A 13,159-nucleotide genomic window follows, 5' to 3' on the forward strand; every position below is an offset into this window, starting at 1 on the left:
TCTCGTCTCTGAATATTCAATCCGACAAGACAAAACTTTCAAGGGTAAATATTCAATTCATCATAACAAGAGTATAGAGGGAGAAACATCATATGATCCGACTATATTAACAAAGCCCATGATATATATCACGAGAGAGAGAGAGAGAGATCAAACACATAGCTACTGGTACAAACCCTCAGCCGCGAGGATGGACTACTCCCTCCTCATCATGGTGGCCGCCGGGATGATGAAGATGGCCACTGGAGATGATTCCCTCCTCCGGCAGGGTGCCGGAATGGTGTCTAGATTGGTTTTCGCGGATACGGAGACCTTGCGGCGGTGGAACTTCTGATCTAGGTTAACCCCTAAGGGTTTTGGAATATTTGGGAATTGATAGTGCAAAGAAGGGGTATAGGAGGCCACCGAGGTGGGCACAACCCACCTGGGCACGCCTGGACAACCCACCAGGGCACGGTGGGTTGTGCAGGCGTGCCCAGGTGGGTTGTGCCCCCCTCGGGGCACCCCCGGGTGGTTCTTTGGCCCATTGTGACAGAACTAACGTGATGTGGCGGGCTCCACTAATTTGCCTGTCGGAAGTACGTAGAAACCCCGCCCCATGCATGGTGGTGGATGGTGCACCCCCTGCGCTTCGACTCCACGTACATGAGCTTGTTGTTGCTAGCATGGCAGAAAGACGGGCATGCAGTTTTTCTCCCACGAACTATCGTATGAGCTGTTTGCTTGATGCTTCTTACATATACATAGCATAATTGACGTACGTTTTCGTGCTTATTTGCTACGATCAATGTCGACGCAAGTCCATATGTCCGATCAAACGACGATGGCACGAAATCTACTCCGTCTCATCTCCAAAACTAATCTTGGGTTCATGCCTCTCGCCGGCGCCGCCGCAGGTCCGCCTCATCTCCAATGGCCTTGGGGCCATGGGGGCGCGGTGGATCTTAGCAAGAGTCGGCAGGAGGGCTTCGTTGTTAGTCTTTTTTTTTAAGTTTTGTTAGGGTTTGTGTCCTACTCAGGAAGACAAGATGATGACGCCTATCTGAAGATGGAATAAAGGTCTCCCCGCCTAGTCCCCATTGCGGTGATGCATCTAGGATCGTTGGTGGGCGTGTGAAGGTGTGTCTCCGGCAGATCTATCCTCTGTGGATTTGCTCGGATCTAGTTGTTGTTTGTCTATGTTCGTGTGTCTTCGGGTTGGATCCTTTCGATCAATCTTATTCTTCACTAGCGGTGGTTGCTGTTCTGGTACGCTGGTCCTATGGGGCCTTGACACGATGACTTTCTGACTGTCTACTATAACAAGTCATGTTCGACTCCGGCGAAGGAGGGGCGATGACGGCGGAGCGCCTTCGGCGAGCTTCAGTGCTTATAGTCGTCGCTAGGTGGTGTATAAATCTGGATGTATATTTTTTTTTATTCGTTGTACTGATACGATTAAAGATGAATTACTCATGAATTAATAGATCGTAGCTACTCCATCTCCGAGGCACATCACATGCATGTGTGGGTCCAAGTCAGCTTAATCTGTTCATATGCATGGCCCACTAATTAGGCGCTGGATCCATGCACGTGACTGGCCCCGGCTGCCACTGGTCCGCCATTGCCGTCCGTGTCAGCTCAGCCATCCACTCGCAACTAGCTTGTAGTGCTGGGGTTAGCTGGCCACCTACGGACGGACACGCACACAGGATTGCATGCTCGTAGTCGTGCCAACGCCCAAGATATGCTGTCGGCGGTGGCCACGGCATCCGTGCTATAGGTGCCACAAAAACACATGAGCGTTTACGATTGCCCACAGTGGAAGTAACATATTGTAACATCATATATATCTAGATAAAATAGATAATGTGACAAGCAATTAATGAAGAAAAAGAGACATATGATAACATAACTAGTTACTAGTAGTATGAATAACATTACACATATTAAGGTAAGATGAGTCTATAACCTAATAAATTATGTATTGCATGACATGACACACACATATGTTACTCCTTAGTGTATGGATAGTAAGAGCAAGTATAATAAAGTGACATAAGCGGACTGTAAGGATTTAAATACTACTCCTATATCTTTGCTGACTTGGAAGAGAAAGAAGAGGAGAGCAAAGTGAAGCGGGTTTTAGACTTACAGCCGGTCGTAGCAGTGCTCCAAAAAGATATGTGAGAGTATATAATAGGCCATATAATAGAAAAGTAGTACTTGTAGCCCACTACTACATGTGTTGGCTATAATATTGGTTATAGATTACATGGCGAGATGTTACAGTCAACAACAAATTATATTATTAATCATGCTTTAACATAGACTAATAGCATATGCATGTTACTGGTCAAAATTAGTCTACTGTCCGTAAATCGCCGGGAAAGCCGTCGTCTAGCCAGTGTCCGGAATCGTGACTGCATGTGCCATGCATGCCAGCTCTGCTTGCCTATCCGATCGATCCGTGCGTTCACCCACACCCAGAGCCAAGAGCAGCACGTGAGTTGTCCATCTCACTATTATTGTTCGTGAGTAGTAGGGTGCACCGGTGCAGTGTCAGCGTTCTGCGTGTGTCTGACTCTGATATACAGGAGTATCGGGTTCGGCCTGTCCCGCCCAGCCACTTGGGCGTGCTACCTTTCTGCAGACAAGAGGCAACTTTGCAAGGTTTATTCCAAGGAGACATAATATATGCAGAGTAAAAAATAACGAAGGTAAAAAATATTCCAGTACTCTTCACTCATTCTTTTTTGTATTTCAGTACGCTCTCTCTCTCTAGCACGATGGAGAGTGATACGAGATAAAACCAAATATGCTAGGCGCGCTTAAGTGTAATTTTGTTACATAGGACCCTACCACGTAAATGGATTAAATCTACTCACTCCGTTCCCAAATACTTGTCTTTCTAGGCATTTCAAATGGATTCAACATACGGATGTATGTAGACATATTTTAAAGTGTAGATTCACTTATTTTGTGCCGTATGTAGTCACTTGTTGAAATCTCTAGAAAGACAAGTATTTAGGAACGGAGGGAGTAGATGATTGTGGAGGGGACTGAGAAGGATCAACGGGCCGGATGTACCACTTTGGACGTCATGACCATGATGCTGTAGTGACATGTAAAGATGCACCAAAAAACCGGTAACATGCTAAATTGAACATGTGCCCGAGATTCTCACGGGTCATTATTAGTGTAACACACACACACACACACACACACACACACACACACACACACACACACACACACACACCAATTGAACATGCTAATTGGACATGAGCTGCCTGTTTGCCGCGTCTTAAGCCTTTGCGTCTTCATGTTTATTGGCCCTCTCCTAGCTAAAAGCCTAGAACTATCATTTGCTGCTATGATGTCGGCGCAAAGCACAGTCAAGCTTCCATACAATGTCGTCTGCTGTGACGGTGAAGCCCTCGTCTAGCTGAAAGGGAATAATTATAGACTAGTTAATAAAATGGAATGTAAATATTTGTTTGATTTTCATCTGTTAACAATATATGATGCAGTTCAACTATAAATAAGAAAATGTGTAGAGTGAAACGGTGAACCTGCCTTGGCCATGAGGTTTATGATCAGAGTGGAAGCCGGGAAAGACACGACATTGGTATGTGTGATGCTAAGGTGGAGCCCCTCGACCTCGGCGAGCAACGTGACAAGGACCCCTTTGCCGTCCTGGCAGTGGATCCTCATCATCACATTGCTCTCCGAGATCCTTGCCTCGATCTCCGGCAACGGGATCCTTGTCATCGGTGGACCTCCTCCAGCTGCTGCTGACGACGCCGGTGACGGGTAGCCATCATCGCCATTGGAGATGCACGGCCTCTTCACTAGCACCACCGAGTCGATGCTCCTCACCTCACGGCCCTCGAATGCCTTGAGCTTCTCCTGCTGCTCCTTGACGCACCTCAGTGCGTCGGACAGTATGGTCGCCTTGTCCATCTGAATGGAAAATTACTTTGGTCAATGCTGAGCTGAACTGCCGAAGTGAGTGATGTGATGCTACCACAAAATTATTTGTGTGAGAAATGTACAGACCCTCTTGAGGCCGGGGATGACGGTGGAGAGCTCTATGAAGCGTCGGTTGATCTTCTCCCGGCGCTTCCGCTCCGCCATGACGTGTTCGTGCACGGTCGGCTCCATCCCTGTACTGGTGCCTGAGAATTTCCTCGACGGTGGCGACCTGTGCGCCAGCTCCGGCACGACGTGGCCGGGAGCTGCGGGTGGGCTCGGGGTGGCCTCGATAATGCTGGGCGGCTGCGCTCTGGCCGAGGTGAAGTTCCAGCTCGCGGCCGGGTAGTTGGTGCCGCAGTTGGACGACCAGCCGTCGTTCTCCACGGCCACCGCGGCGCCACTGTCGCCCGAGCTCCAGCTGTCGTTGGCTCCGTGTCGGTGGGCCGCCATGTGCGTGCCGTTCTGCAGCGCCGCCGAGTAGTCGAGCTCTAGGAGTGACGACGGGAAGACGTCTCCGGCGGCCGCGACGTCCTGCTCCTGCTCCAGCGTCTCCATGGCCCACTGAATGAACATGTTCGTGTCGTCCATGCTCGCTCGATCTCCAGCCGGCTACTTCTACCTGATCGAATCACTCCAAAATAAATGGTTTATAGCACATTTTATACATAACGAATGCATCGATGGATCTAACCTATAAATCACACACTTACCTGACGAGAAGGCACATCATTGCATATGGTCTCCGAATCCCTCTCAAGCTTTCACTTGTTTCACGCGTGGCATATATATAGCTAAGCTCCGGCAAGGGCACGGCTGGTTGGGTGGGGGTTCTTGCTAGCTACTGTACCGTACTATGGGAAACAAGAAGCATCTTGTATGTAGAACAACAAGATACCCCTATCACGTGCACCTCACCTCAGCAAGACCACTTTTCAGTCTATGATTTGTCCTTTGCATGCATGGCTTAATCCTTAATTATTTTTGGAGGCCCATGCACGTATGCTTTTGTGAGAGATTACATGCCCCATCTATCACACCATGCTAGCTCCACTCTCCCATGCTTTTTTAATTGACTTTTAATTTTAGATATATTATAGTTTTTGAATAAAAGTCAAATTTATTTTTTGTTTGTTTCTGGTCGACGAGGACTCTGAAACAAGGTCACTTTCGAATACATGTTTGGCTCGTTTTAAAATGTCACCAAGTCAACTATTAAAACTTGGTAAGAACTAAGGATAATAACAAATTCGTAATATTAAGTTTCTACCAAGTTTTACAAAGTGCCTTGCACCAACGGAGCCCTACTTGCCCATTGCATGGTATCGTTGCAGTCGCTTTGTCATGCAATGCCACAACTCTGAATTAACGCTCAGGACCTGCTACAACCCGGCTCTATTTGCCACCACCATCATTGCCACTAGAGTCGCAACGCCACCAGAATCGAAGCGAACGCCCTACCATCCGCACCCATATCAGTTATGGCCACCTATCGACTACAATTTCATGTGCGTCCAGCCACATGGAAGCTCGGACGGGATCACCGGCTTTCAAGATGATGCCTCAAAGGAGGAACCTTCATGGGAGCATTGGCATCTCCTGGCTGAGTAAAAACATAGGCTTTCTCCTGAAGAACCAGATCAAAGAGTGGAAGAGATAAAACAAAAATCCATGGTGGTGCTGCCAAGGTGGAGAACGACGCCCTTAGACGCTGCCATCACTATCCAGCAAACGCGAGGCAGGCTTACACCCGAAGCAACTCAAACCAATCACCTTCGTGAAGCCACCATCCCGGCCTGCACCTCTACTGACCATCACACGCACTGACTGCATCGTCCCGAAGTAGGACCTCGGCCGATGGAACATGCCTAATCTTTGTCACGCAGGATAACACCATGTCTAATCATTTATGCAGAGAGGTACTACAAGCACCGATTGCCAGCTAACCCTGCGTATTAATGTAAGTCATCCTATTTAAATGCACATGCAAGTCATCCACATCATTAAGCACGTGCAACCTATCTTTTTTTTAGGGTCTGTTTGGTTGGAGACTAGTGTGGCCAAGCCAAAATGTGGCTAGCCACACAAGTATGGCAAGCCACACAAGTGTGGCTAAGAAATTGGACGCCAAACTTTGGCAAAAGTTGGCAAAAAAATTGTCTCTTTGACAAGTGGGCCATAGAGGCAATAAAGTGTGGCAAGCCAAAGTATGGCAAAAACCAAACACATGCTTGGCAAACTGTGGCTGCCAAATTTTGGCTTGGCAAACTGTGGCTGGGAACCAAACAACCCCTTAATGTTTCACATTCCACCATATGCAAGCCCTCCACATTATCAAGTGCATATGCAATTATTCCACCTTTCACTTTCTACAATACGCAAGCTCTCCATGTCATTGATTATATTTATTTTATTTTTTGGCAAAAAATAATTGAAATTGAATGTCACAAGGTAGTATAATATGCACCAATCCTTCATTTACCTATAAATTTCTAACCACATGCGGTGAGAATGTGGTGTGGTATTATTGTCATATATTCTTTCTTTTTCTGATAATTACAATGCTATAAATTTTCACAAAAACACACGGGGCATTCGTTATTAGAAAAAAAAAGCCATTGATTGAGTAAGCCCCAGACGTGGCTCACTCCCAGCCAGGTATTGGTTGGTTTATTATGGAGACACGAAACAAACTGCTCTGTCCTTTTAGTTACGAGCATGTCATGTCAGACTGTAGTAAACTGCAACGTTTGTAATGTAAAAACGTGTCAAAGATTAGGCATGTTAGACCAGGCAGACCTTACTACTAATGTTTGCCAGCAGAATCTTTCTTGTAATCTTGTAAACACTTGGACACATGTGTTTGTACCAATGTTTTATGTGTGACAGCAGATAGTACATTGCCAAGGACATTGTCTTAATCATGTGCCTCTGAACCCTCTTGCAATTATATTGTCGTAGCCACACACGTACTGCTGGCTAGGCCATATATTTTTACGCTAGGGAAGGAACTGCCAGCGACGGTTCCTGTTGTTGCATGCATGGCGATATGTCTTTGAGCGACGGTTGTCCAAACCCTGCCAGTGTCTGTATTTCCTCTTTGTTGCTTGTTTCAAAATGAAACATGTTAGCGTGCGTTCATACTAGCTTCTCTCTCATCGAGCATTAATAATTAATAAGGAGGAATTGGTACATCCATTTACACATACAAGACCTATTTCTAAGAGGGCAAGTTGTGAATGTGCTACACGGCAGGAACACTCTTTATCTAGGCGACGGTTTTACCCAACCCTGTCTCTGTGCCTCGCCAATTCCTGTTTGTGTTTCCTCTTTGTTACTTCTTTCAAATGGAAAACACACATACGGTGCTGGGTGCTCCACCCCCTATGGGAATATTAAATTCAAAAAATACCAGGAAAATTTTAGAAAAATCTGCAATTTGGGGATATCAAACCTGGATGCCCAATCACACACAACTATATTAGGCACCCAGATTTCATATCCCAAAATTCTAAATCTTTTTGAACATATGCATGATACTAGTATATGATACTCCTCACTATGAGTAGCCTATGAAAGTAGTAAGAGCATCTACAGCCAGACCTCTCAAACACGCCTCATATGTCCAGGCGGGCCACACGGTCATTGACCGGTCACGTTTTCTCGATCCAGACGGACGCCTCAAACGGGCCTTAAACGCCCGGGCTGACCGACACCCCCCATATCCAGCACAAACATGGGCGGATATGGGGGCGCCCGGGCACGCCCGCCATGTCGGTCTGACGGTGGGGTCCGACGGACGCCGCTTCCGTTGCCGCGGTGTGAACGCCTCGTGGCGCAACTCCGGCTTGCCGCCCAAGACCAAATCTGGCTATTTAAGCCGTCCGGCGTCCCGCAACCCTAAACCATCCCTCCCTCTCCGCGCCGCCAGTTCGAGCCCATCCACCTCCCCACTCTCCCGCTCCGGCGCTCTGTCCACGGTCAGATGCTCCGCGCACGCTCCGGCACTCCGCCATGGTCCGGAGCAAGATCACCTACTACACCATGCTGACGCCGGATCGCCACTACGAGATCCAGCAGGAGATCCAGGCGAGGCAAGCCGCGCGCGCCGCCCGCATCGCTGTCGGGCTGCCTCCTGACTCGCCGGAGCCGGAGGAGGAGGAGCAGCCGGGGGAAGAGGAGGCCTTCAACATGGAGCAGACGGAGGCAGAGTTCACCGTCGCCCACTCCGACGAGATGGCGGAGCAGCGGGCCATGCTGGAGTCCATCCATGATGAGGCATAAGTGGAGGCCAACCGGGCGTTCCTCTGGCGGGAGCAGGCGGAGCCCGACGCGCTCTTCGCCGATCTCGACGCGGAGATAGAGGCGGAGGAGGCAGGAGCGGAGCAGCCGGAGCTGCAGCTGCCACCCATGCTGCCGGAGCCGGGCACGGAGAGCGTCGTGATCTCTGACGAGGAGTAGTGTGACTGTAGATGCTCTGACATAGACTACTTTTTAACATATGCGTGACACTAGTCTAAGTTATTCAGTAGCCTTACGTGCACGTACGGTGCTCGACTGTGTGTGCCACTTATTGTAGCTAAAGTTGCAGCCACACCAGAATTAACCTGCTAGCTAGGCCCTGGCCGAGTCAGCTCATCGTGCATTGCATGGTCCACTAATTAGTGGCGATCGGCGACTACTCAGCAGCCTGCGCGCCGCGTACCATGTTGTGGCAGGAGAAACACGTTACACATGCATACGTACGACGTGCCGCAGCACTGTTATTAACCAACACACGGGAGTTAATTTCTGGCTTGTGCAGTATCCCGGTAATAAAAAGCCGTTGCAGTGCTTGGCCCAGGCACTCGGGACGGTGATTACTGCGGCCTGGTTAAATCGGAGTACTACCAGATCTCACTGTTTTGCTTGCACGCGTTCACCCAGGTACTAGCACATGAGTTGTCTGTGGACGAATTATTGCTGACAACTAAGACTAGAGTACCCGATCATTGCGTGTCATGCCAACTCCGACATGTGACTCGTCTGCAGACGAGCAGTACAGGTTGCATGATAATATCTTACCACCCCTCTACGTAACGGATCGACGGAGACCATATGCCATAAAATGGCAAGCATGTTGTCCCGACAGGACACTCAGAGATGCAGGACACGGAGCATATCCTAGTACTCCTCCGTCCATAATATAAGAACGTTTTCGACACTAGTGTAGTGTTAAAAACGTTTTTATATTTTGGGACGGAGGGAGTATTTATTAAGTACTCCCTCCGTCTGAAAATACTTGTCGAAGAAATTGATAAAAATGAATGTATGTAAAACTAAAATACGTCTAGATACATTCATTTCTCCGACGAGTATTTCTGGACAGAGGGAGTAGATGAGTGCTTGCTAAATTTTTGTCTGAGTTGTGACCGTCCAAGGCTAAATGCCACTTGGGGTCTAAAAGGCATCTGTCCTAACCCTCAAAAAAATATAACTTCTCAAAAAGATTTCCTTCCGATGAGTTAAGCCCGAACAAACCAAACCCCAAACGGGAATTAATCAACACACGACGCGGCGGGGAGTGTGGCGTAGGGGCGGGACGGCGGCGGCGTCGAGGGAAGGCGGGGGGCCGGCCGGATTTGGGGTGGGCGACGGCCGGCGGCTTGGGAGGGAGGAAGCGGGAGGTTGGGGACGGGAAACTTCCCTCCCGCGCGACGGGGGAAGGGAGTGCGGGCTGGGGGCGAACGCCCCCCTCCAACCCTCACTTCTACGGTTTGAAATTGGGTTTGAGGGTTGGACCCTTATTTTTTTTTTAGGGTTTGAGGGTTTAGGGGTTCTAGTCTTTGCGTTTTTTTGTTGCAACCCATAAAAAAACGATTATTTTTTAGGGTTTGAGGGTTTAGGGATACTACTAGTAATGCTCTTACTTCCACTATGACCAGCCTAGTTAGTGGCGATCGGCGACTAGTCAGCAGCCTGCGCGCGGCGTACCATGTTGTGGCAGGAGGAACACGTTACACATGCATACGCCTACGTACGACGTGCCGCAGCACTGTAATTAACCAACACACGACACACGGGAATTAATTTCTGGTTTGTGCAGTATCCCGGTAATAAAAAGGCGTTGCAGTGCCTGGCCCAGGCTGGGGACGGTAATAACTGCGGCCTGGTTAAATCGGAGTACTACTCCAGATCTCACTGTTTTGCTTGCATATGTTCAGTTCACCCAGGTAGCACATGAGTTGTCAATGGACGAATTATTGCCGACAACTAGCCTGGAGTACCCGGTCGATCATACAGAAATATGAGAGGGATGGATGCCGGAGGCTCCTCAGCGATTAGCAACTCTCGGCTGTCGGATCGTTTCCTTGATGCAATTCCCGTTGTTGGATCTCGCTCCGGATCGATTTCAGCCGCCGGATCGAAACCCGATCGAAACCCGGTGCTCGCAGACCGTCCGATCTGGACCGATGCGCCCCGGTCGTGCCACCGCGTGTAAATAACCTGCCCCGCCGAGGGCATTTCCGTCATTTCGCGTACATGCATATAAATTGCCGTGCCGCCTGTGGAGAAACCCTAGCTGCCTCTCTCCCGCACTCGCGCAGCCCATCTCTCTTCCTCCCGTCACCCCCCCTCCTGCCTACTCTCTCGATCCCCACTGTCGCCGCCTCGGTCGCCGGCCGATTCCGGCCGCTCCGGCGAGCTTTGGCGCCACCCAACACACACAGCTGCTCCTGGATGAGCTCTACTAGCTTCACCGCGTCGATCTACTTGTCCTCACCTCATGCGGTCGCCCCCATCGATTTCCCCCGCTAGGGTTTCGATGGTGGGGGTGGACCTCGCCTCCGGCGGCCGGCTGCTCCTCCTCCTCGATTCGACTCCGTCCGTCGGGGTCGTGAACCCATGCGGCCGCAACGGGGTGGGCATGTGCGTCCGCGGGTTCGCACCGCTGTGGCCGGAGGCGTCGGCGCCGCGGGTTAACCGCGTCGGGGTGGATGGGCGCCTCACGCCGCGGTCGTCGGATCCGTCGACTGCGAGTCCGGCTCCGGCACCTGGCGGGGCCGCGGGGGACGAGGCCGACGTGCCATCGTCTCGTCTTGTGCCGCGCCCGGATCCCCGCCGTCCACTTCACCGGCGTCGTCGCCGTCGTCCTCGCGTGCACACGGCAGGAGGAGTGCGGGAGACGTGGAGCCACCGCTGTGAATGCCGCCATCGTCCTCGCGTGCACACGGCAGGAGGAGCACAGCGGTCGGGCTGATGCGAACGCGGCTGCAAGCTCGTCGTGAGAGCAGCGGCAACGACGAGCTCACCACTCCTTCCTGCTGCGCCTGCTAGACCTCCAGGTGCATCTCTCCCCCCTCCCCCTCTCCCTCCCTAGAGAATCTGGACCTGGAGATTTCAGATTGTTCAATGTGGAATAGAAAACCCTAGCAACTTGGTGTGGTGTTCATAGAGAGGCAGATCCAGCTTTGCATTTTTTTCTCATGATGTTGTGTTCTTCAGTTTTGCATTGTGTGAATAGGTTAGAATTGAGGGGGTGGGTAGAACTAGATGTGTCCTAGGTATCTGCACAGTAGTTTTTGTTGCCTTCCTTAGCTTGTTGGGTACCTGTTTATTTTCTATTTAGGAGGACCGATTTGTCCTGAGGCTGTGTCCTTTCTCGAGGAATTTTTTGTTCCTATCTGATACTAGGAGACAAATTGGTCTTTCTGCATATGCATTTGAATATGAGATGTGTCAAGATTGTTGGTCTACTTCTTTTGGTCTTATACTGACTCTGTCTTTGGTCAGGACAACTTGGAACAACTTGTGTGTCCCTCTCAGATTCCTACAGAAGAAAGGATACATCTTCTTTTCTATTGGATGGACAACAACATAACCACAACAATAGGTCTATCAGGTAATTGGCCATCTGTCTTTATCCATGTGTAGTTAGAACTTATATGTCAGATTGTGCAAACCACCTTGATTGTCATCTAAATATTATCACGATCTTTCTTTTTTTGTTTAGCCTAACAAAGGTCAAAATGCTTATTCTTTTCAAAAAGTAATTTTTGATGTCCGGAGTTTGTGCCTCAAGGATCTCGTGCTCCTACTAATCTTTTCTGAACTTTGTTAATTTTGTCAGAAGAAGCAGGAGCGAAGCAAAGGCAGGATTCCATGGTGAGTTTGGAGTTTACCCTCTGTTCTTGGAAATTGAAATTGGCTCTCATGCGTGCGGCGACCTTTTCCTAGCCATGGTGAGTTTGAGGCTTACCCTGTGTTCTTGCTAGCCAAAATTGGTTTCTCATTGAATAATGTTCATCACACTGTACTCAAGAATACAAAGGAAGGTACCCAAATGTGATAGATCATGTGATAATTAGGAGTACCCCATGAGATGCTTTAGTGCTTTTGTGTGGCCCTTATGATGGGTGTTTTTGGATGAATAAATGGATCTGGTGAGAGATGAAGGCTAAAATAGAGGAAGGGGATTTTTGGATCTGCCTTTTTTTGCGGGTACCTTGTTGTCCAGGGGAGCGTTGGATCTAGCTAGGTTTTTTCATACATTATGGCTTTGTTGTTGAGGAGGGGCGTTAGGCCTGCCAAATTTCTTGAGGTCATACGATAATTAGGAGTACCCCACTAGATGCTTTTTTGTTTTAATGTGCCCCTGATTAATGTATGCACAATATATAGTTGTTTGTGGTGGTTTCTGTTTTAGTTTACAACAGCAATAAAGAGCAATTAGGCATGACACTTGTTTCTCAGCCTTGATTGTTTGCTTCCGTGCATGCCTTATAGTCTTAAATCTTACATACTTGGTTAGGTTGATATTTCTGTTGCCTAATTCTATTGCTGGCTATTTTTTACAGGCCTTACCTTGAGCTCTCTAGAATGATTGTTGTAGGTGTGCTCTCATCTTCGCGGCATTGTCCACCTCTCCCCTGAGCTCCGCTCAATTCCATGGCTAGGGCCTGCTCTGTGTGCGACAACATCTATCCCAAAAGTGTAGGAGTCCTTGGACAGAGTTGGACTTCCTTGTCGGCAACCTTGCCAATTCCATCTTGTTCGTAGGTATACCAGCTCCCTCTTGTTTGTCTTTTATTCTTTTGTGCAATTCATGATTTATGGACGGGTGATGTGCAATGTTCTTCATGGTAAATTTTTATATTGTTGCTTTATGGTCAATAAAGCTGCAAAATCGGATGCGCAAATTTGAGACCAGTATAACGATAGAGTG

At 49.0% G+C, this 13,159-nt stretch overlaps 1 protein-coding gene across 4 annotated transcripts; it reads right to left on the reverse strand.

Annotated features, from left to right (window-relative positions):
- Window positions 1–3,113: 3,113 nt before the first annotated feature.
- LOC123114192 (transcription factor bHLH18) lies at window positions 3,114–4,825 on the reverse strand. 4 transcript variants are annotated; one of them, XM_044535576.1, is made up of 4 exons: window positions 4,668–4,825; window positions 4,042–4,576; window positions 3,559–3,945; window positions 3,114–3,427 (listed from the first exon to the last, which is right to left on the reverse strand). In XM_044535576.1, the coding sequence occupies exons 2-4, from the start codon at window positions 4,543–4,545 to the stop codon at window positions 3,344–3,346; spliced, it is 975 nt and encodes a 324-aa protein (XP_044391511.1). In that variant the 5' UTR covers window positions 4,546–4,576; window positions 4,668–4,825; the 3' UTR covers window positions 3,114–3,343. The 4 variants fall into 4 exon arrangements, with proteins under 4 accessions (XP_044391511.1, XP_044391513.1, XP_044391514.1 ...); XM_044535578.1 differs by having other exon boundaries at window positions 3,114–3,423; window positions 3,555–3,945; XM_044535579.1 differs by having other exon boundaries at window positions 3,555–3,945.
- Window positions 4,826–13,159: the final 8,334 nt, after the last annotated feature.

Source organism: Triticum aestivum, chromosome 5B (assembly GCF_018294505.1).
Source record: "Triticum aestivum cultivar Chinese Spring chromosome 5B, IWGSC CS RefSeq v2.1, whole genome shotgun sequence".
In the NCBI taxonomy this organism is placed as follows: Eukaryota; Viridiplantae; Streptophyta; class Magnoliopsida; order Poales; family Poaceae; genus Triticum; species Triticum aestivum.

Excerpts from the sequence above, each read along its gene's own strand:
- LOC123114192 (XM_044535576.1), bottom strand. The coding sequence starts at position 4,545 with ATGGACGACACGAACATGTTCATTCAGTGGGCCATGGAGACGCTGGAG. Across the intron at positions 3,946-4,041 it reads TCATCCCCGGCCTCAAGAGG|ATGGACAAGGCGACCATACT; the intron begins GTCTGTACATTT and ends TTTTCCATTCAG. Across the intron at positions 3,428-3,558 it reads TCATAAACCTCATGGCCAAG|CTAGACGAGGGCTTCACCGT; the intron begins GCAGGTTCACCG and ends ATTCCCTTTCAG.